Below are 25,154 nucleotides of genomic sequence, written 5' to 3'. Positions count from 1 at the left end.
AGACGGCCATGCTGAGGTCCCGGGGGTTTTCCAGCTCTGTGGTGCGTACCATGTTACGAGCTCGGAAACCGTCTTCCGCGAGGATATACCATCGCGTGTGGCATACGTTCTTCCAGTGGTGTCGACCGAGAGGTTATGCACCGTGGGAGTTTCGTCTGTCTCGGATTCTCGCCTTCCTGCAAGCGGGACTAGATCATGGGCTTCGCCTTGCTGCTTTGAAGGTACAGGTTTCGTCCCTATCTGTCTGGTTTCACCGTAGGATTGCTACAATCCCGGATGTGCGCACCTTTCTGCAAGGTGTTCTCCGTATTCAGCCGCCCTTTGTTCCACCTGTGGCGCCTTGGGATTTGGCTGTGGTCCTGAGGGCTCTCCAAGGACCGCCGTTTGAACCACTGGGCTCAGTGGATATTAAATGGCTAACAGCTAAGACTGTTTTCCTTCTGGCCATTGCTTCGGCCAGACGTGTTTCTGAGTTAGGGGCTCTTTCTTGTAGACCCCCTTTCTTGGTTTTTCATGGGAACAGGGCAGTGCTCCGCACTCGGCCCGAGTTTCTTCCCAAAGTTGTTTCCCAGTTTCATGTTAACGAGGAAATAGTTGTTCCGGCCTTTAACTCACCGGGTCTTTCCGTGGGTGAGGCCTCTTTGGATGTTGTGCGGGCCTTAAGGACTTATGTTGACCGCACTTCTTCGTTTAGGAAGTCGGATGCTTTGTTTGTCCTCTATGGCTTCCGTAAAAAGGGTTGGCCTGCTTCAAAGCAAACTTTGGCAGCCTGGATCCGTATGGCTATTTCTGAAGCTTATCTTCATGAAGGCCTACCGGTCCCTCCTTCTCTGAAGGCTCATTCCACTAGGTCTGTGGGTCCTTCGTGGGCAGCTCGACGTGGTGCCTCGGCAGTTCAGATCTGCAAGGCTGCTACGTGGTCCTCTGTCCATACCTTCGTGAGGTATTACAGGTTTGACACCTTCGCCTCTCAGGATGCTTCCTTCGGGCGGCGGATTCTCCTTTCTGCACAGGAGCGTCCCCACCCTTAAAGGATACTGCTTTGGGACATCCCTAAGGTATCCTGTGGATACCCTATGGACCCTGAAGTAGAAAATATGAGATATGGTAAGAACTTACCCTTGTTATCTCTATTTCTACGAAGTCCATAGGGTTCCACAGGACTCCCGCCCTGTCGCACCTGTGCTGCAGATGGGCTTTGCTCTGGTCACCGGTTTTCCGTCTCCCTCTGGTGAGAATGTGATTCTTGTATGTGCCCAGATCTTTGTTCTCTCTCTTCCTTCTCCTCCTCCGGCCTATGGCTTGGTAACTAACTGAGGTGCCTTGGCCCGGGGGCGGGGTATAGGAGGGGGACCTAGTGCATCCTGGGAGGCTGAAAGCTTAACTCTTTGGTGCCCTGCGACTGACGTCACACCTATACCCCAAGGTATCCTGTGGAACCCTATGGACTTCGTAGAAATAGAGATAACAAGGGTAAGTTCTTACCATATCTCATATTATTTAGTATGTGGGGTCTTTTTTTGTACATTTATCACTGTTCTTTCTGTTTTTTTCTCAGCTGTATTGTAAGTTTAGGATTCGTAGTGCAGTGGACTTTGAGATGGTTGTCACCAGGGCCGTAGCTAGGGTAGTGCGGCCGGTGCCATCGCACAGGGCAGGGGGCGCTGTTTGGGCCTGTCAAATTTCTGTTTATTATCATTCTCACTTGTAGCTTCCTCTTATTTCATCCCCAGCATCTCCTGGCCTCTCCTATCTCTTCCCTGGCCCTTCCCCGTGAAGCCATGGCCCTTTTTTGGGTGCATTATGTCCCTTTGAAAAATGAGGGGGCGCCAATGCTCTTTCTGGCACAGGGCACCAAAATGTCTAGTTATGGCTCTGCTTGTCACCTATAGTCTTGCTTGTTTAAATGCCTTGGGAACACTCCAGGTAAATTGCATAAATAATATAATGCTACTTTTCCATATGTCACAGACGCACGGTCTCCAGACCGCGATATAGAGCGTATTTGCCTACTCTCCCAAAACATCCCAAAGAGACCTGAATTTTGTGGAGTCACTTAGGCTCATAGGAGAGCATGTTCCGGGGCCATAAGGACACAGTGTGACCTGCATCTCCCCTCCGGGAACTGTCCCAGAGGGACAAGTATGATATAGTGGCTACTTTTTTTTTAATTTAACCTAATTGCTAAGCAGTTTTAAAATTTAATATGACATACTTATTGTTCAATATACTGATTTAATTGTATACAAAATTGTCACTAGCATTAGTTTCCATTTGGAGAAGGTTCATATGTACTCTAATCACGGATGATTCTGATTACAGGCAAATTTCATGCTTTCCAGTAAAGAGAGATTAATTCCTACATATTGTGGCACTTTAATCTCAGATGTGTCCTGACGTCTCCTCTCTTACCTTTTCAGGCTCCGTCTGGCTCAGGAGACTGTTAAAAAACTGACAGCAGAGAAGAAAGTGGAAACTAAGAAGATTAACCCAACAGCCAGTCTGGTAAATATTGTGAAACCCTAGTTACTATTATGTAGTTGCAAAATACTCACCTTTTGTAATTAAGCTTTCCTCTACACACTTCTGTAAAAAAAAAAAATTATAATTCTATAATAGTTTAGAACGTAAGGAGATAGTTTTGGCACCAAAATAAGTATGAAATTATGCCGAAAATATATCAATATAATATCATTTAATCCACCTGAAACTTAATTTTGGGTGGAGATTCACTATGTTAAGATAAGTGATGACTGCTAACCCAGCCTGCTGTTTACTACATATATTATCTATTCTACTACCATATCAGACCCGAAGATAATGGTCGGTGCAGATATTCCACGATGTAGCCGTCCTTTCTGTGCACACACGGCCTGATTCAGACCTGGACGCTCTGACCAGAGCGCTCGCTCTGAATCAGGGTCCTCCTACCTAAACTTGGAGCGGCCTCTTGGACGCTCGCATAGCTGTGGGTTACCACCCACAGCTTATGTGAGCGTCCATGACGATGGTCGCGATGGTCAAGACCATCACGACCATCGGGCTTGCAACGAGACCCTGCGGTAGGGTCTCGGTGACCGCAAGCCCTGGAGTGATTTTGGCTCTATCAGAGCCAAAATCACTCCCACTAACATCACTAGTGATGTCAGTGGGGCCGAACCCAGACGATAGGCGTTCCCATGGGAACACCTCCGTCTGACAGCCACGCCCACCAAAGGGAGCGTGCTGTCAATCAACATCGACAGCACGCCCCCTTTGGTGCGAGACCTGGAGCGACGGCATCCCCGTCGCTCCCCGGTCTCGCGCATGCGCACGACAGAGCTCCCTCCGTCGTGCGCATGCGCACTAGGGCACCATCGACCCGCTTGCGAGCGCTCAGCACTCGCGAGCGGGTCTGAATCAGGCCCACAGTTCCTTGTGTGGAAAGATATGGCCAAAGTCTGCTGGAAGCTTCTTTAAATTCTTTTGATGCTGATAATGGATGACAAAACGCTTGCACTCTTCCAGCTTATGAGCAGTATATTTGAAATACCAGTCATATAAGAACATTTACATAGAGGGTAAATATGTACGATTGGTAAAGTTGGAGCAATTAGGAATTCATTTATAAGACCAACTGAAAGCCTGACCCTTCTTATAAAGCTTCCACTGACTGATTAGTGAGAATCTTCCAATTGTGGAATATATTTTTTTGTTCCCTTTACTAAAGCCGTTACAATTCAGAATGAGAAAAGATGTGGGTATGTTGAGTAAATTGGAGAAATACATTTCACATATATTACATTAAAGATGGTAATATGTTGTCTGAATTATCCTGACATTCCACTTTATCTAGCAAATATGTTGTATAGCAATAAACCATGTACACTATAAACTGTCTAATACTGGGAGAGATTAAGTTACGGGTTTATGTATCAAGCAGTGAAAAGCATGGAGAAGTGAACCACTGGAGAAGTTGCCCATAGCAACCAAACAGCTTTGGTGTAGCATTTATCAAGTATAGTCTATAAAATTAATAGGTAGTAGCTGATTGGCTAATGAATAATTGATAAAGAACCAAGCCCAGATGACTTCCTCCATGGTTGCCAATGGAATGAAATTCAGTGATTGCTAGTACTATTTCTAGTGGCTTCTCTAGGGTTGGTGTCACCCAAGGCGCCTACTCACCCTGTCACCGCTATTTTTGCAGTCCTTGCGTGTGCCTTTCGAGGTAGTGGCCTCATGCCCACTAAGCTACACCCTCCTGTTGAATTATGTTTTGGGGATGTGACTGCATGCCACACCCCCATTCTCATGCTGGGGGCTTGCTGTGCGCTATCACTGTTGCTTGGTGGCACCATCTGAAGGGGTGACACCAAAATAGCAGACCCGCACCCCCCTAGTGACACCACTGACTATACCTTATATTGATGGACTTCATAACAGATTTAGTGCCACATGCTTGGCAAAAACCAGATGTTGTACCAGTCTGTGAAATTGAACAAAACCAGAACTGGGAAATTCTAGTAGTGAGTTAAATATTTGAAATCATTTTGAAAGAGGCTATTCACAATATGTTGTAGAAAAAAAATAATAGCAGGCTCGTAGATTCATGAAGGAATGGTTGTGCCAAACCAATTTGGTCACTTTTTATGTGGCAGTCTCCTACTAGATTGTGGTTGTGGAATGAATGTGAACATGCACCACAGAGATCACAATTGGGTTCTGTCCTTTTCATTTGATGGTTTCAGAGGCAACATCATTAATAAAGAGAAGGTTACATTATATAGAAAGTTATACAAAATAGGTTTGTTGCAAATGAGAAAATCATAGGATGTGGGGTGTATGTATAAGGTGAGGTGATGTATATATGGGGTGTGTGGGATGTATATACTGTGTGGAATGTACAGTATATATAGGTTGTGGCATGTAGAGAGAGGCTGTGGGATGTACAGTATGTATACATCCTGTAGGATGTCGGGTGTGTATATATCAGGTGTGAGATGTATAAACAGGGTGTTGGATGTATATATAGTGTGTGGGGTGTATGTATGGGGCCAGGGCCGGATTAAGACATTGGGGGTCCCGGGGCATTTAAGTCAGGGGGGCACTCTCCCCCTGACTTAATGTTAATGTAACGAATTTTGTACTTTTTCCCTGTGTGGGTTTGTGCGAAGGTGTCACCTACTAAAAAGGATCTGCACGTCACACAACCCAGACATCGGTAACAACCCATACTCTGGCTCGAAATTAGTGTTTTGTTAACGAGGGGCTGCTAATGCAAATTTTAATGTGTTTTGTTGCAAGTTTTTAACATGTTTTAACAAATTGTTGGTTGCTTGGCAACCAGGGATTGCGCTCACGTGGGGGGGGGGGGGGGGGCGCGAGGGCTGATCACGTCACCAGGCGGCGGCGTGCTGTCTGGCTGCGCTGCTGGGGATCTTGTCGGCTGGCATCCCACAGGTGAGATGATCAGCAGTGTTATTTGGTTATTGGTGAGGATTTAAATGTTGTGTTAGTATTCTGTGTATATTCTGCTTGTCCCTGACGACTGGGTAACTCCCGAAACGTAGGAAATAAAGGACGATTTTGCTGTATGCTGCAAAGTCTCCAGAGTGCCTCCTTATTGGATTCTCTCTCTCTCATGTCTCCATATCTTCATTCTAGGTAACCCTTTTACTCGTTATATACTCTCCTTTGTGTCTGATCACTTGCTTCTCTCTCCTTCACTTAACCCCTACACCTCTCACTCCCTGCTACCCTTTCAGCCCCTGTGTCTCTCACCTCTACATTTCTCATTACCTGCTGCCCTCTCTCACCCCCTTCCCCTCTCACTGATTCCTCTCGCTCTCGCCCACTGCACCACTGCTTCCCTCTGTCACCCCCTGCCCATCTCTCTGATTCTCTCTCTGACATCCTCCCCACTATCTGATTCCCTCTTTCACCTCCTCCCCCCTATATCTGTGCTGGGACGGAGCGGGGAGCATCAGGTCCTAGTTGCACTGCAGTTTAAAGTTAGCACCAGCCGCCAGGCAATCCCGGCTTGCGGACCGACTGACAATTAATGGAAGGGGCAGCTTTTTGAATCTGGCACTGGGAGAAAACTGTAGTATATGTACCTGGGTTACACCAGGAAAGAACAGTAGGATATGTGCCTGGGTTACACCGTGAGAGTACAATAGTATATGTGCCTAGGTTACACCAGGAGAGAACAGTAGTATATGTGCCAGTTAAGCCATGATAGAACAGTATATCTGACCATTTTACATCAGGAGAGAACAGTATTCCTCTTATAGAGAGCAGAAGTTACTACCTGCCCAATCTCACTACCATCAAACTTAGTATATGCACCTAGGTTACACCATGAGAGTACAATAGTATATGTGCCTGGCTTACACCAGGAGAGAACAGTAGTATATGCGCCTGGGTTACATCGGGAGAGAACAGTAGTATATGCGCCTGGGTTACATCGGGAGAGAACAGTAGTATACGTGCCTGGGTTACACCAGGAGAGAACAGTAGTATATGCGCCTGGGTTACACCAGTAGAGAACAGTAGTATATGCGCCTGGGTTACACCATGAGAGTACAATAGTATATGTGCCTGGGTTACACCAGGAGAGAACAGTAGTATATGTGCCTGGATTACACCAGGAGGGAACAGTAGTATATATGCCAGTTAAGCCATGATAGAACAGTATATCTGACCATTTTACATCTGGAGAGAACAGTATCCCTCTTATAGAGAGCAGAAGTTACTACTTGCCCAATCTCATTACCATCAAACTTAGTATATGTGCCTGGGTTACACCAGGAGAGAACAGTAGGATATGTGCCTGGGTTACACCATGAGAGTACAATAGTATATGTGCCTGGGTTACATCAAGAGAGAACAGTAGTATATGCGCCTTGGTTACATCAGGAGAGAACAGTAGTATATGTGCCTGGGTTACACCAGTAGAGAACAGTAGTATATGCGCCTGGGTTACACCAGGAGAGAACAGTAGTGTATGCGCCTGGGTTACACCATGAGAGTACAATAGTATATGTGCCTGGGTTACACCAGGAGAGAACAGTAGTATATGTGCCTGGGTTACACCAGGAGAGAACAGTAGTATATGTGCCTGGGTTACACCAGGAGAGAACAGTAGTATATGTGCCTAGGTTACACCATGAGAGTACAATAGTATATGTGCCTGGGTTACACCAGGAGAGTACAATAGTATATGTGCCTGGGTTACACCAGGAGAGAACAGTAGTATATGTGCCTGGGTTACACCAGGAGGGAACAGTAGTATATGTGCCAGTTAATCCATGATAGAACAGTATATCTGACCATTTTACATCAGGAGAGAACAGTATCCCTCTTATAGAGAGCAGAAGTTACTACCTGCCCAATCTCACTACCATCAAACTTTAAATCAATCCCAGATTTATTAGCAAAATAATAACCTATACCACAATGGAATCGGCATAAAATACAGACAGAGGAGATGCACTGACAGCGGTATCCCGATGGCTGTAATCCCAACAGGTGAACGGTGTGTACTGTTTCCCTGTCCTATTTACCCACTGACCCTCATTTTGTTTGTACCCTCATACTAACCCTCCCTACCCTGCACCCTAACCCTCCCTACCCTGCACCCTAACCCTCCCGGTAAGTGCCTAAACCTAACTCCCCCTCCCCCCCCCCCCTTAGTGCCTAACTCTCCCCCTTAGTGCTTAACCTCCCCCTGTGGTGGCTGAACATAACCCCCCCTGTCTGGAGCCTAACCCAAACCTCCCCCTTCCTGCAGTCTAACCCTAAGTCCCCCTGGGATGCCTAAACCTAACCATGTGTTCCAGAGCCTCATTTCGGCCCTCTGCTGTCAACTTCTCTCTCATAATCACCTCTTGAAGATACACATGAAATGGCCTTGGAGATAGATGTGGGGGAGACCTTGTATCCCGAGTAGTAGTCATAAACTAAAGAAGTTCTGTCTCAGGACCCGATTCAGCAAGGATCGCAGGCAGCTTTGCAATTGCGATCCTTGAAATGATGCAAATTCAGCAGGAAGTGTATGACACCCCCTGCTACATTTGCAATCCCAGCACTGCAACAGAGGTTGCAGGCTGGGATCACCATCATGACCATCGATGGTCGTGATGGTGGACGACGCAGGTTGGCCAGCCAGCTGATTAAGTCTCAGCTTACACAGGTTGGCCGGCTTGCGAGCCCAGCAGACTGCGTACGTCCATGCAGTTTCTGGGCTGGCCACTCCCGGAAAATGGGGCGGAACGCCGGCCGACCTCGCACCGCCCCTTAAATGCCTCTGCCTGTCAATCAGGCAGAGGCATTCAAGGGCCTGCGTGTGTCTTAGCAGGACCCATTCTGCACACTCACTGAATGGGTCCTGTTCACGCACAGATTCACGATAATTGGGAATCAGCGTTTAGCAGTGCACTTGCTGAATCAGGCCCTCTGTGCGCATTAAGTAGAAGTCCTGTAAACTCTATTACCAATGTTATTTGTTCCCACCCTCCCTGATCCATCTGTCCTACTTCTGACTTATGTGGGCGCTCCAGTGGCCAGTGAGGCACCCTACTTTGCATTCAGAGGTCTTGCTGTAAAATCCAAGGCTACTGGGAAAACAATCATGACCTGAATAGAGCCGTAACCAGCACCCGGGTCCCTTGCTGCCTCGCCCAATTCTAAAAGTCTCTCCTCAAAATCTTATCAAAAATATCGTATACACTACCAAATATCAACTTGCTCCAGACTGGAAAGAGACAGAACCCCCTCTATCTCTGCACCCATCAGTGTAACAGAGTACATTACTGCAACCTTGCCTGACACCATTGACCACTTTAGTAAAGTCCATGGACTGCACACTGTGAGGCAGAATTTCCATTGTATGTTGTCTAATTTTATATAAGAATATCCCTTCACCATGACATGGGAACAGCCCTCGCTCTTTATTAGGCACATATTTACCACCTTATCTCTATGCCTCCAGCTTTAGCAATCTTATAGTCTCTAAATGTACAAAGTTTGACGTTTGTTCCCATTCTACTTCTGTATTCAATTCTCACTGAACATTTAATGTTTTCTGTTCTGTTTTTCTGTTTGTTTTCCTCCTGTGTAGTGCACCCCCCCCTTCCCCAATCCCCCTCCCACACACACACCTTCTGCCTGCAACGCCATCTTTCCAGTAGTATTATCGGGAGGATGGCGCATGCAGCAAACAGAGCAAAGCTTCTGAGACAGTGGCAGATTATTTGCTGGCAGATTATGTAGTTTGGAACTGCTGCGCAGAATACAATGTGTATTCACTCTAGGTCCGGCAGCAGGCAGGGCGCTGGACCTAGAACTAGGGCACATCTGTGCGCTCCCGAAAAGGGGGTTGTGTGACCAATGAAAAGGGGGCGTGTCTTTATGACGTGCCCATTTTCATGACTCTTGGGGGGGCTGCCCAGCACTTAAGGACATGCTGGGCAGCCCCCAAGCGCCGCGGTCACTGTGAATGGATGGCGGGCGCGTCCATCCACCGGTGGTGACTGCTGCTCTGCCATGCTGGAGGACAGGGTGGTTTCTGCCCTTCAGAATTAGGGAAGGGCGCGGCGCCCACTGAAACAGCCTAGCGGGAACGCTAAATGTGGTCTGTTATGGGACCCAGGAGCATCTGTGCACCGCATACCCTGCACCCATTATAGATACGTCACTAATGGATATATTTACACATACGTCACTACTTAAGCACTTTATGCTAAAATAACGCTTATAGAGAAATTACTCTACAATTCTGGAGAATGCAATGGAATGGTAGATTGACTCAGCATCTGTTTTTTTGTTAATATATTTTATTTTATAGACAAAGGTGATGGGGGGTCCACACACCCTGCTGTTTTAATCTTCTGCCAATTGGGATATTATCAGTTTTGAAGTGGACAGTGATATAATAAAGTGTAGCCAATCAGATCACTGGAATATTCACAACATTACAGATTATTTCAGCATACGAGTGGGCTGGTCTTGTTGGAGTCGGCAATCTTACCTACTCATGTGCCTGTGTAAGTGAAGGCAGTACCGTGATATGAGGATAGTAACAGAATACCCCAGTCTGAGAAGGTGGATCATGTTTAGGCTTGGAAGATGACGTAGGCCCATAAAGGTCATATTCTGACCCCATTTATGTGAATTGCAGTGCAGCTGGATTATCATCAAGCATCACACTTCTGACCACTAAGGCTCTGTAGATGGTCTAATATGGCCAGCAATATCACAGTATGTGTGCTTAATGTCTCCAGGCCTTATGTCCTTCCTAACACACACACGAACTGTGGGGGAACATCAACCACAGAGGTATCAGCCAGGCAGCCCCCTTACATCACACTAAGAGAACCACAAATTGGTGTATATTGGCCACCTGACCTGGCATAGCTAGAATCAAGGCTGGACATACCATCTGGTGGTACTGGCAAATGCCAGAATGGCCGCTGGCAAGATGGGCCGTTCTGGCTGCTGAGATGCCCGGCTGAGCATATCACCAATAAGGGATGCCACACGTGATAAAAACACACAGAAAAATCCCTCCCAAAATGGCCGCCTCCCACGAAGGAGACCACTAAGTATAAAAAGCATTGTAGATGCAATGTAATACCACAGTGCTAATTATCAGGGGCGGGCTGGCCGGCCCTCCTCATCTGGGTTTTGGGCCGACAGCTGGCCATCTGAGTGAGGTGTGCATTCGACTCTCACTATTCTACCCGGTAGCTATGGTCCCTCCTTGGTGGCCGCGTCATTCAAAATAGCAACTAGTACTGTTATAACGAATGACGCTCGATCACATCTTCCTGGGCAGCCTTTTTGTCACTCTATTTCTTTGTTTACCAGAGTCTGGCCCCTCCTAAGGGACCAGCCACCAATGAGCTGTATTCTCTCCCATTGTGTTTCCCGCCCCACTTTACTGTTATCCTTTCTCTCCTGCCACTGGCTTGTCAGCTCAGTCAGCCATTGATTGTTAGGTATGCCTCTTGATTCATCTTCTGCAAAACTTTTGTAACCATTAATTGATTTATTATATTTTTGACCACTCTCTTCTCGTACAAACATTACAATCCCTAGGTCTTTGGGACGCAGCTCTTTCTTGGTTCTCTTCTTACCTATCTGATCGCTCTTTTTCTGTTCGTTTTTCTGATTCTGCCTCCTCTTCGCTACCTCTATCAGTTGGAGTACCGCAAGGCTCTGTCTTAGGTCCTTTGCTATTCTCAATCTATACCACCTCTCTTGGCAAACTAATCCGCTCTTTTGGATTTCAGTACCATCTGTATGCGGATGATACTCAAATCTACCTATCCTCTCCAGATTTATCACCATCTGTATTGGTCCGTGTCACTGAATGTATTTCTGCCATTTCATCTTGTATATGTCATCTCGCTACCTGAAACTTAATATTTCTAAAACAGAATTAATTATATTTCCACCGGCCAATAAGTTACCAATCTGATCTCTTTATCACTGTTGATAACTCAACAATCCACCCCTCCCCACAAGCTCGCTGCCTTGGTGTCATCCTTGACTCGGAACTGCCCTTTGTTCCCCACATTCAATCTGTCTCAAAATCATGTTACATACTTCTAAAAAACATATACAAAGTCGACCATATCTCACACAAGACACTGCAAAAACTCTAATCCATGCACTCATTATTTCCCGCATTGACTATTGCAATAGTCTCCTTACTGGTCTTCCCAAAAACAGGCTATCGCCATTACAATCCATTATGAATGCAGCTGCGAGGCTTATCTTCCTTGCCAAACGTTCATCGTCTGCTGCCCCGCTCTGTCAGTCCCTCCATTGGTTGCCGGTTTTCTACCGTATTCAATACAAAATACTGTTACTTACACATAAGGCCATTAACCGAATTACACCAACATACATCTCTTCACTCATCTCAAAATATCTCCCAACCCGACCTCTCCGCTCAGCACAAGATCTGCGTCTCTCATCCCCCCACATTACTTGCTCCCATTTACGGTTACAGGACTTTCTTCGGGCTGCACCCACTCTGTGGAATGCCTTACCAAACACAATAAGACTTACCTCTAGTCTTCAATCCTTCAAGCGTTCCCTGAAAACTCACCTCTTCAGAAAAGCTTATCAGATTCCAGAACTGACCACATAACCTTCATAGTTTCCATGTCTTATTCCATCCCCTCTCACAGTCCACACATAACCTCACATATTGTCTTTCTTTCACATACTCTTTTTGCAGACATTCCTGTGTGACTGGATCATGCAGCCCACCAAGAAACTCTGCATTCTGGCCGGACCAAATTGCAATATATAGCACCTATCCTTGTGTATCAATGCCTATTTCCCTTTAGATTGTAAGCTTGCAAGCAGGGCCCTCTTACCTCTATGTCTGTCTGTTATTACCCTGTTTTGTTCTATCAATGTTTCCAATTGTAAAGCACAACGGAATATGCTGCGCTATATAAGAAACTTAATAAATAATAATAATTTTATACTATATTGTAATATTTATTTATATATATATATATATATATATATATATAGTGCTGTTTCTTCTTCAGGGTCCATAGGCTCCACATGGAGACCTTGGGGTTTAGGTGATGGCATGGACATCTGGGCACCACGCAGTTTAATTCTTCTCTACCAGGATGCACCGTGCCTTTCCCTATACCCTGCCCCCGGGCCAGAGGCACCTCAGTTTCGTTTGGTGCCCGGCCGGAGTTGGGTCACTATAGCGCAGTGGGACTGTTTCACAACCCCTGAAGATTTCTGGAGCTTATTCTAATAGCGGACAGCACGGACAGTCCAGGTGTTATAATCCTCCTCCTATGGTCCCAGTCACTTCGCAGGAGCCTCCATGGGAATGCTTTGCTCAGGCATTGACTACCATGGCGGGGTGATGGGCTGCACCCAGTGCCGTATCTATAATGAATGCAGTGTGTGCGGGGTCCATGGGGGCCTCGCTCTGCATTCACTGCACCCATATTTTTTTAAACTTACCTGTCCGTGGTCCCACGTTGGGTCTCAGCGTTGCTCAGAACACTGGAAAAATGTCCGCCGCGGCCATTTTCCGGTGTTCTGCGCATGCGCAGTAGACTCTGGGCACTAGAGTATGCCCGGAGTCTACTGTGCATGCACAGAACGTCAGAAAATGGCTGCCACGGACATTTTTCCGGTGTTCTGCGCATGCGCAGTAGACTCCGGGCACACTCTAGTGCCTGGAGTCTACTAATGCTTCGGTGGCTGGCCAGCCGCGTTAGTCGGCTGCCAGCCACCAGGGAGAGAGGAGGGGGCCCCGCATGGGTAGTGCACACGGGCTCCCTCCACTCTTAAGACACCCCTGGCTGCACCCCCTGCCTTTTCCCAGATGGGGTTCACACAGCAGGCGTTTATGCTCTCTCCGGGCCTGCCTTTTACAAATTTCACCCATGCAGGTTCAGTCTGTGCCTCCTCCATGGGTAGATATGCAATCTACTATGGTGCAGACCCCCTGGCAGATACCTCTGTTACCCTCCAGGCTATGCTGCAGGGGGTAAATCCCTTAGACTGGCCAAAAGGCCTATGCCGTCGTCCCAATCTACACAATATGATGACACTGATATCGGTAGAGGAAGATGACTCTGAGCCCTCTCAGAGTGAGGAGGAGTGTAAATCAAAAATCAGTATTCCAGTTCTGATACATGCTGTCCGTTCAAGGAAATAAGAACTACTTCTGCTGTATTTCCTTTTATCTGACCAGCTAGTGGAGCACATGGAAGTGGCGTGGAAATCGCCTAGCTTATGCTTATTCTTTTCCTGAGGAACATTGCGCTAAATGGGAATCATCCCCTGCTGTGGACTCTCATGTAACGTGCTTAATTAAAAGTGCTACACTGCCATCCATTTCATCCTTAAAGGATACCACGGATAGGAAGGAAGAGGTGTGTCTAAAGTCAATATATTCTCTTTCAGGGGCAGTCGCCAGGCCAGCTGTGGCTATCTCCTGGGTGTGGGCAGACTCCCTAGAAGAGTCTTTTCTGTCCGATGCTACTACAGATCAAGTGGCTCTGCTGGTGGGTAACCTCCGTGATTCAGCTACATACAGTCAGGTGCATAAATATTGGGACATTGACAGAATTTTCATATTTTGGCCTCTATTCACCACCACAATGGCTTTGAAATAAAACAAACAAGATGTGCTTTAACTGCAGACTTTCAGATTTAATTTGAGGGTAATTACATCCAAATCAGGTGAACGGTGTAGGAATTACAACGGTTTCTATATGTGCCTCCCACTTTTTAAGGGCCCAAACGTAATGGGACTATCAACTCAAAGCTATTTCATGGACAGGTGTGGGCTATTCCCTCGTTATTTCATTATCAATTATGCAGGTAAAAGGTCTGGAGTTGATTCTAGGTGTGACATTTGCATTTGGAATCAGTTGCTGTCAACTCTCGATACGAGATCCAAAGAGCTGTCACTATCAGTGAAGCAAGCCATCATTAGGCTGAAAAATCAAAACAAACCCATCAGAGAGATAGCAAAAACATTAGGTGTCGCAAAATCAACTGTTTGGAACATTCTTAAAAAGAAAGAACGCATCGGAGAGCTCAGCAACACCAAAAGACCACGGAAAACAACTGTGGTGGGTGGCAGAAGAATTATTTCCCTGGTGAAGAAAAACCCCTTCACAACAGTTGGCCAAATCAAGAACACTCTCCAGGAGGTAGGTGTATATTTGTCAAAGTCAACAATAAAGAGAAGACTTCACAAGAGTGAATATAGAGGGTTCACCACAAGATGTAAACCATTGGTGAGCCACAAAAACAGGAAGACCAGATTAGATTTTGCCAAACAACATCTAAAAAAGCCATTACAGTTCTGGAACAACATCCTATGGACAGATGAGACAAAGATCAACTTGTACCAGAGTGATGGGGAAGAGAAGGAAAGGAACTGCTCATGATCCAAAACATACCACCTCATCAGTGAAGCATGGTGGTGGTAGTGTCATGGCGTGGGCATGTATGGCTGCCAATGGAACTGGTTCCTTTGTATTTATTGATGATGTGACTGCTGACAAAAGCAGCAGAATGAATTCTGAAGTGTTTCGGGCAATATTATATGCTCATATTCAGTCAAATGCTTTAGAACTCATTGGACGGCGCTTCACAGTGCAGATGGACAATGACACGAAGCATACTGCAAAAGCATCCAAAGAGTTTTTTAAGGTTAAAAAGTGGAATGTTATCCAATGGCCAAGTCAATCCCCTGACCTGAATCCGATTGAGCATGCATTTCACTTGATGAAGACAAAACTGAAGGGAAAATGCCCCAAGAACAAGCAGGAACTGAAGACATTTGCAGTAGAGGCCTGGCAGAGCATCACCAGGGATGAAAACCAGCGTCTGGTGATGTCTATGCGTTCCAGACTTCAGGCTGTAATTGCCTGCAAAAGATTTGCAACAAAGTATTAAAAAGTGAAAGTTAGATTTAGGATTGTTTAGTTTGTTCCATTACTTTTGGCCCCTTAAAAAGTGGCAGGCACATATAGAAACTGTTGTAATTCCTACACCGTTCACCTGATTTGGATGTAATTACCCTCAAATTAAATCTGAAAGTCTGTAGTTAAAGCACATCTTGTTTGTTTCATTTCAAAGCCATTGTGGTGGTGAATAGAGGCAAAAATATGAAAATTCTGTCAATGTCCTAATATTTATGCACCTGACTGTATATCAACGAGGCTGCTTTGGATGTCACCTTCTTATCCTCTAGAATTTCGGCTGCTGCGGTGTCAGCTCGCCGTTCCTTATGGCTGCGCTCTTGGAGAGCGGAAGCGGACTCGAAGAAAGAATTAGAGTGTCTACCCTACAATGGTAAGATCTTGTTTGGTCCTGACCTAGACAAAATTGTGGATACGTTGGCAGCAGCTAAGTCTGCGTGTCTGCCTACAGCATCTACTTCTTCACGATCCTGAACCTCGCCCTTTTGGTCCTTTCAGTCCCAAGGTAAGCCTAAGGTTCAGCCCTTTCCTAGACAGTCAGCCCTCAAAAATACTACCAAGCCAAAGAAACAGGCCTGGAGTACCAGATGTCCGGCGGCCAAAGCCGGTGACCAGTCTTCAGCCTGATGGGACGGGCCTCCGGTTGGAGGATCCCAAGGTGGGAGGCAGACTTCTTCAATTTGCCCAGTTCTGGTGTCAGACCACCACAGAGACTTGGGTAAGAGAAGTGGTTTCTCACGGGTACGCCCTTGCCTTCCGCAGGAGGCCTCCCTAGCAATTCTTCTGCACAAGCCCTCTGTCAGACAAAGACAAGGCATTACAAATCCAGAAAGCCATACAATCCTTGGTTCAAGCAGAAGTTGTCATCCCGGTCCCGTTTCCTCAGAGAGGAATGGGTTATTACTCCAATCTTTTTCTGGTTCAGAAAGGCCTCTGCAGAGAAAAACCCTACGCTCAATTATACTTGCTATGGAACCGGGGGATTTCATGGTATCGCTGGATATTTAGGATGCATACCTGCATATTCCAATTGCTTCAACCCACCAGCGGTTCCTCTGTTTTGCTATGCAGCAACAACATTTTCAGTTTGGTCTCTCCACAGCTCCTCGGGTGTTAATGTGGGTATGTTGTTTATGTGTATGTGTGAGTGTTGCCCCTGTCTTCATGTGGCCTGGGGCGGGCCTCCGTGTGGGACTTTCGGGAGGGGGGTGGGATAGGCTCGGCTCTGTTCTGTGTGGCTAGAAGCGGGCCCCCACAACTTAGTTGCCCTGGGGCCCCCACAAGCCTTTATCCGGCCCTGACGCCACTTATATCCATCCTAATCTCTAAGACATGGCACAGAAGATCTAAGATCATATGCTTCTCAGTGATGGCTTAGCCACCCAACGCACAAGTTTTACCAATGGCATATCGGAACCCTCCTCAGCGTGACTGCACATGTGCAGCAGCCCCGACACTGGAGCCCGTGTCCCTGCACTTCCAGGATGATACATCTGAGTGCTATGATCGCATATTGCAATGCGATCATGGGTGATAATATCATGCCCAGATCGCCTTACAATAGCTATCATAAATAAATGGGGGCCATAAGTAGTAGGTTTTTTTTATGTAAAAGGAAGGAACATTGAAATACTGTAATATATATATATATATATATATATATATATATATATATATATATATATATACTAAAGATAAAAATAAAAAGTGTCATTGAATTAATATCTTGAGGATAGGTTCATGGAGTGGCTGTCCTCTCCCACATACAGGGGCACGTTTTTCAATGATATGGGTGTTAAAATATGTCGACTCCAGCTAAAATTTAGAACTTAAAATTTTATATATCGGTGATCGCATTAACCCTGTACAGGTGTCTAGGATTCATCATTCCAAGGTGCTCCTATAGATCAGTCTCCTGCATCTCTGAACACACGAAAAAAGAAACGAAAATGCAAGTCCGTACTCTAAGCACTGAGAGCACTGATAATTAGAACATCTATAATAAACTCTAACAATTAACATAGGGGAAGAAACTTGTTCAAAAAGCTCTGTCAGATCACTGATTTTAATAAAAAAATATAAATATATTTGTGTAAATATTACATAACAATTATATCAACATAAAACCTAGGTAAAAATCACATATCACTTATAACCAATAATCAATCATGATTGGTATCCATATGCAATAGTAATAGAAAAAGGAAAAAACATTGGATATTCTGTTATTCACTGATTGTGTCTTGTTGGTAGTAACAGTTATTTTTCTGTATCCACATATGTAAACAAATTGTATCCACAATGTTTCTTTTAATTGTCAGGTTTGGAAGTGCTTCATATAGAAGAATATCCAACAGGCCCCGGGAGGGTTAGGTTTAGGGTGTGGGAAGGGGGGGTTATGGCTAGGTATCATCAGGGGGAGGTTAGGGTTAGGCACCACCGGGGGGGAGGTAAGGGTTAGGCACCACTAAGGGGGGGTGGGGGAGAGGGGGGGGATTAGGGTACTTACCAGACCCAGTCGGGTTCCCGACTGTTCGGGCTTCCAATGTCGGTCTCAGCAATACATCTAGCGGCATTACATATTGATTCCATATATAGAGTGTGGGATGTAAGGATATTGGGTACATACAGTATATAAGGTGTGGGATGTATATACAGGATAAGGTGTGTGTGTATATATATATATATATATATATATATATATATATATATTTATATATATATATATATATATAGTGTGTGGGATGTGCAGTATTCATGGGGTGTGGAATGTGTATAATATAACGTGTGAGATGTACAGCATATAAAGTGTATGGGATGTATGTATGGGGTGTGGTGATTATGTATATATTGGGTATGAGATGTTTATGTGGGATTTATATACAGGGTGTGGGGTGTATGTATGGGGTGTGGTGATGTATATACAGTATATATAGGGTGTGGGTTTATGTATGGGGCGTGGTGATGTGGGTGTATATATAAAGTGAGGAATGTGTATATATAGTGTGTGGTGTGTATGGGGTATGGTGATGCATATATAGGTTGTGTGATGTGTATATATAGTATGTGAAGTGGCAGAAAAAATAAATATTGTCAGGACTCGATCATGTATGCATAAACATTTTTAATTTGATATTACTGTATAAAACATTTTACTTAGAAATATTACATGTTATATACTTAAAACGTCACAATATCTCAAATTATTACTCGCCAATCAACTGAGATATGTGAAGCCATAATAAGAAACAATGTATATATATGTTTAATTGAGTTGAGGGACCTCTTGAATCCTTTTTGCTGATGTAAAGTCCAGATTTAATAGCCTGATGCCATCCACATATATTTATTATGTGAAATCCACATGTGACATACACTGCATAATGCCAAAGTCGATCATGTAAGTGGACAAATAATAACCCTCTCCAAAGTGCAGTTTCAGTCCCGTGAGGGTGAGAGGCTGTGAATGAATATACGGTATATTATATACCAGAGTCTGGAATAATTCTCACCCTTTTGGCTTGATCTTATTCTTGGAGGCGTTTTGCCGTGGCTCAGGTAAGAAATGCCTTGAATGTGCAGATTGGAGCCAGCCATAAGTGAGTAGAGACAGTATCTCATAGCAGTGTATCAGAAATCATATTGCCACGTGAACAGCGCATCAGCGTCCTGGGTATTCAAACATCAGTAAGTAGACGCCTTGACCATATAGGTGACAACTGGGGATCCGAGTAAACTGCATTTTGGAGAGGGTTATTATTTGGCCACTTACATGATCGACTCTGGCATTATGCAGTGTATGTAACATGTAATATTTTTAGGTAAAATGTTTTATACAGTAATATCGAATTAAAAATTAATGTTTATGTATACATGATCGAGTCCTGACAATATTTCATGTTTTCTGCCATTTCACATACTGTGTTGATTTTTATTAGTGCAGAGTTCTAGTGTTTGTTTTTATAGCTTTGGTCATTGGATGAGCTTTCACAGGCTTATTAAGGTCTCTGCAGCTAGGATTATATGTTGAGTTTATTGATAAAAATGCATTCAACTTAAATTGCTAAGCGTCGGAGTTATTTGATTAGTTTGTACAATTTTATGTGTATATATAGGGTGTGGGGTGTATATAGGATGTGGGATATATCTGAAATCAATTTATATGACCAACTTTAAATTCTTTATCTCAGGAGGTGCTAATGGCAAAGTCATTAGAGCGAACAGATCACCTATATCAGTCTGTTAGTGACGTCACTGAAGCACGGCACTGCCTAAGATCCATGAGATGCTGGTTACTAGTGATAGGCTACCGGCTTATGTCTATTAGTTTATCCCACAAAATGGCTGCCCTGTCTTGTGTCTGACCGTTCATCTTGAACACCATTTTAAAATATATTGAATTTCTTTATTCCAAAAAATATCAAGGGCATAACTATTCCTGGCAATAGATTGGGCACAGTATAGTTTTTCACCTGTGTATATTATTGGTTTCCCTGCACCTCTCCACCACCTCCACTGAGTGTCTGCGGGGAGCGTAACAAGCTCCCCAATTTTCTAGTTACACCCTTGGTTAATCCTATTATATTTTTGGCGTTGGTAAGGCATTTATTTATTTATTTTAACTCTAATCATGACAGTGTCTACTTATATGCAATACTTGTCGACATTATGCAGTTGACATACTGTATGTTGACATTCTAAATGCAGTCATAACTTACTTATGTGTAGTTTCTAAGGGCTTAATTATCAAGCTAATTCTTCCCTTAAAACAGGAGAGATCAGCGATACCTCCTGCTTTCTGCTTGCCAGCCCTCACACCAGCCATCCCTATAATTTTCTATGGTGACTCAGAGAAACTTAACTTCTTAGGGCTTGCTTGTGCTAGGGAATGCTATTTTTAGCCCTTTAACCTCAATGGAGCCACCCTGCTGTAGTATTAACATCCCTTATCTTGTGATCCCTCTCCGGTGGGCAGAAGCTGTAGAGACGATACCAATCGCAACTTATTTTGGACTGGGGAATCTGCATAAGCAACCACTTTATTTCTTAATGATTATCGGGAAGGGCTCTTACTGGGGCCTGTGTCCCAGTGACTCAGGCTTCATGCATTCGCTATACGGCGATAAGGAATGTTCATTTTCAGGGGGCTTACGACAAATACTAATTAATATGCCCCTGAGAGCAGTTACTCACCATTTTCATTTATATTGATTGAAGAAGAAAAAAAGTCATCAAGTTGTTATTAATATATGTAATTATTCTGGTATATTATGCATGGTTATTGATCCAGTTGACCACAAGGCTGGATTCTAACATTTCCACATTCAAAAATGCCTTTTCTCAGTGTACAGGGAAAAAAAACCTTTAAACATATTTACTTATGTTTTTAAATGTTGCTGCATTTTTTTATTCTTATTTTTTTTTTTTTAAACAATCTGCTCTTTTCAAAGGTCAAATAAGAGGTCAGGTTCACCTGTGTGTTTTTCATAAGATGTAATGGTCACAATGACACCTGCACTGTAATTTGATCTATAGCAGAACAAGTCCCAAATGCTGGCCCTGTGGAGGGTTCTCTGTGGGAACTTTTTTTTTTTTTACAGCCATGTCTGACTCTGGGTTTCTGTAAAACCACAGTAACCAATATCATCCCTTGGGAGAATAGGGATTTAAAATGCTAACCAAACTTCACCCGTAACATGTAATGACAGCCAGTTATAACAAATATCATTTGAAAATATCTTTAGGATATTTTGTGTGTTCCCCAGGAAGAACGTCTGAGCTCTGATTATATACAGGGATGATGATCCAAAAAGGGCAAAATGGGGTGAATCATTGCTGTTTCTTAGCTGATCATTTAAATTGTTACTCCTGAGCCGTGGAATTTCCCAGCCTTGCGTAAGCTGACCAGTATTGCCTGAAATGTGTCTAGCTATGAGAGTGAATCTGATCCTGTTCAGAGAGTAAGAAATCATTAGACTGCATTAACGAGAGATGTCTCTGTGTTATGTCTGTTGCAGCAGCCAGTCTGAGAGCCAATGATGCGATTTAGGAGGTGGCTAAAGGCCACTTTCGCTTAGTTGCTAGGAACTAAGTGAAGTCTGTAACCTATTAAAGAAAGTTTCTCTTGACCAGCTCTTGCATGGCTTCAGGCTGGCCGCAGGGACATCTGTCCAGCAGGTGATGCACAGCCAAAACAGGAAAACCCTTTTTTCTTTTTAGTGAACAAATTAAAAATATGAGTTTGCTCCAGTCACTGCTATATCTGTCATTGTTATTCCTTGACTTCTTTTATGTTTCTCTCTTGAAATACAGAAAGAAAGACTACGGCAAAAAGAAGCAAGTGCCAGCAGCAACTGAGATTACCCAGGGGGGCTGCAGAATTGTGCGTGTAGTAATGATGTCAGACAATCATTCATGACTCCGTCCGTAGAGTAATATTGCTGCAAAGTACGCTGAGGAGAGTCAGAAGTACTAAACCGACCCAACAATGCCTGGATAAAGCAGATGTGTTATATATGTCTGATGCTGAAACCTTCCTTCTACATGTAAATAGATATCTAGACTTCATTTGCCCATATAGTTTCTGAGGGCTGTACAATCAATCTGTATATATCCTGAGCTGAAGGAAAAAAAATAGCTTTAAATAGCAGATAGGTTTAATTCTCAATCTGGAACACTAGAACAAACTGTTGGAGAGGTCCCAGTTTCTTTTACTAAACCTATTTGCAACAATTGTTTTATTTATGTTATTTTTATAGACTCCACTTGTATATTCTTGTATAGAATATTTCAGAAAATATATATCTATATAAATTTATTTATGTATGCAGATTAAAATATGTTTATTATTAATTGTTCTCCATGTGTTAAATCTATAGATGAATTTTATAGCCGTTGCAAGATTCCTGCTTTGTGATCCTGATAGCTGGTTCATGTTCAGTAGAAAGTTGCAGTCAATTTATTTTCCCCCATGTTTGCTGAGCAGCTAAAACTTTGCACTACAGAACATTTTCTTTTTCTTTTATATCATGCTTTATCCATATAAGAGTGTGTGCAGATACGGTGAGGATTAGTGACCTCCGTCACAGGATGCACCATGTAAGATCAGATGTCTGCTTGTGACACCAGTGCTCTGGCACAGTAAGGCATGTGAGGAGACTCGCATATCTGTACTGATGAAATGTAAGACAAAACCCTACCTGAACTTGCTAATGGGGGACCTCCCCTTTGGCAGACATTTATTTTGAGGTATTTGTAGAAATTTAAGCAACAATGAGCTTACTACAATGCTGTTGAAGGTAAAACAAAGGAACAACCAAACTACAGGTGAAAGCAGCAGATATGGATTTGTCTGTCATTCGTCATTCTCCCCTGATAACTCTTGAGCACCACAGCACAGTGCAATCATAAATACAGGGCAATCTTTCATTGCATTGTGAACTCTTATTTATGTTAAAGGACCGTTTTATGTAACTGCCATTTGCCATAAAATACAAAATTTGTTACTGTTATATTCACAAAATAAAGTTCTTGTTTTAAATGAATTGACATGTATTTTCACTCCGTTACACGTGCCCTATATGCATTTAGCGATCTGTGGGTGAGTATGTGTAAATGTTATCACCATGGCAGTACTCTACCTAGTGCATCTAGAAACACATGTTATCACCATGGCAGTGCTCTACCTAGTGCATCTAGAAACACATGTTATCACCATGGCAGTGCTCTACCTAGTGCATCTAGAAACACATGTTATCACCATGGCAGTGCTCTACCTAGTGTATCTAGAAACACATGTTATCACCATGGCAGTGCTCTACCTAGTGCGTCTAGAGACAAATGTTATCACCATGGCAGTGCTCTACCTAGTGCATCTAGAAACAAATGTTATCACCATGGCAGTACTCTACCTAGTGCATCTAGAAACAAATGTTATCACCATGGCAGTACTCTACCTAGTGCATCTAGAAACACATGTTATCACCATGGCAGTGCTCTACCTAGTGCATCTAGAAACACGTTATCACCATGGCAGTGCTCTACCTAGTGCATCTAGAAACAAATGATACTTATGTTTTCTGTAGCCCTTGAGCTCAGCTTGCAGTTACTGAACCCAGATGGTTGTGGTAGGAGCTGGGTTCTGTGATTGGTAAAGTGGACTCTTAAACAATTTATTCTCCACTTTTTGGTGGAAATTCAATATGGCCGGCTGGATGTAGTGTGCTGTTCCGGAACAATATATTGCGTCCACCGGCATCGTACCATAGAGGTGTGCATGGAAACTTGCAATGCCAGCACTATTGTAACTGGCATCTGTATGCTCCCATTTACATCTCTGACCTAATCTCCCCCCACTCTCCTGGCCGCCCCCTTCGCTCAACTAATGCACACCACCTCTCATGCCAACTGATTACTTCCTCCCAGTCCCGTCTCCAAGATTTTGCCCGTGCTGCTCCCGACCTTTGGAACTCTCTCCCTATCTCTCCCTAGACTATCCTCCTCTTTACAATCCTTCAAACAGGCTCTTAAGACCCACTACTTCATCAAAGCCTTCCAGCTCCCATCCTAACTTGCTGCAACATGCACCTTCCTCCATTTACCCCATCTGTGTCACACCTATTTGTCTACCCCATCCCTTTAGAATGTAAGCTCTTACGAGCAGGCCTCTACCCTCTTGTGCTTCTCCTTACTTTACTTTCACCTACTTCTTACCCCCCACCAGGGCACCTAACACTTGGTTGCTTACGCTCTTTTGCATATCTAGGTGTTATGGTCACTTATGTATCAATGTATATTATCCATGTCCTTGTCCTATTTTGTACTGTAAGTCAGTTGTCAAATTATTTGTTTGTGTACTTTGGAAGGCGCTGCGGAGCACTTGTGGCACCATATAAATAAAGGATAATAATATGCTCAGCGGCACATTGCCATCAATTGAATTTTCCCTTGGAGTCTTCTTGCAATAATAGTCACAAGCCCCCTGAGACCTTTGACACCTAACCTGCCCCCCTTCTAGTAGAAGACCTGGTCTAAACACACCATCAACTAAAATGTGGCGATACAAACTGCTTCCAGTACAGGTGAAAGTAACAATTCATTGAAACTGCTGGAGAATAAAACAACTGCAGCTTCTAAAATTTCCTGCAGAATTGTATAGACACCAAATGGGTAACTGCATGTTGATCTGCTTCAACATAAATTTTATTTTTAATTACTATTCAAAAATATATTGATGGATTAATTGGCTCCCAACAAAAAATAACCCTAGTGTGTATGTGTGAGAACATTTGATAGTGAAGATAGATTGTAATCTCCACTGGGGCGGGGACTTATGTAAATGGCCAAATATTCTCTGTAAAGCGCTGCGGAATGTGTGCGCACTATGGGGCTAATTCAGCATTGCACGCTAGTGCAGACCGGGTCCTGCGTGATTGCACGCAGTCCCAGCTATGCCTCTGTCTGTTTGACAGGCAGAGGTATTAAAGGGGGTGGGTGGGGTTCCCGGAAATGGGCATGTCGGCCTCCTTTTTCCAGGAGTTGCAATGCCAGGGGATGCGTCCACGGATGCAGTTTCCTGGCCTCGCAAGCCGGCCAGCCTGCGTAAGCTGCGGCTTACTCAGCTGGCCGGCGGTGGTGATGTTATCCCAGCCTGTGACTGCAAATACCCTACTGCTGCAT

The 25,154-nt window shown here is 44.2% G+C and overlaps 1 protein-coding gene across 6 annotated transcripts in view; it reads left to right on the top strand.

Moving 5' to 3' along the window:
• The window catches only part of FMN1 (formin 1), a 294,798-nt gene extending 271,778 nt beyond the window's left edge, over positions 1–23,020 (top strand). For all 6 annotated transcript variants that reach the window (XM_088456500.1, XM_088456499.1, XM_088456502.1 and 3 more), the window contains 2 exons: positions 2,421–2,505; positions 21,789–23,020. In XM_088456500.1, the coding sequence (XP_088312626.1) occupies positions 2,421–2,505; positions 21,789–21,833 (130 nt within the window). In that variant the 3' untranslated portion in view covers positions 21,834–23,020. The remainder of the gene's footprint in view (positions 1–2,420; positions 2,506–21,788) is intronic.
• The last annotated feature ends 2,134 nt before the right edge of the window (positions 23,021–25,154 follow it).

Source organism: Taudactylus pleione, unplaced genomic scaffold, assembly GCF_031769625.1.
Source record: "Taudactylus pleione unplaced genomic scaffold, aTauple2 ptg000707l, whole genome shotgun sequence".
In the NCBI taxonomy this organism is placed as follows: Eukaryota; Metazoa; Chordata; class Amphibia; order Anura; family Myobatrachidae; genus Taudactylus; species Taudactylus pleione.
This window is presented reverse-complemented; position numbering and strand designations above follow the sequence as displayed.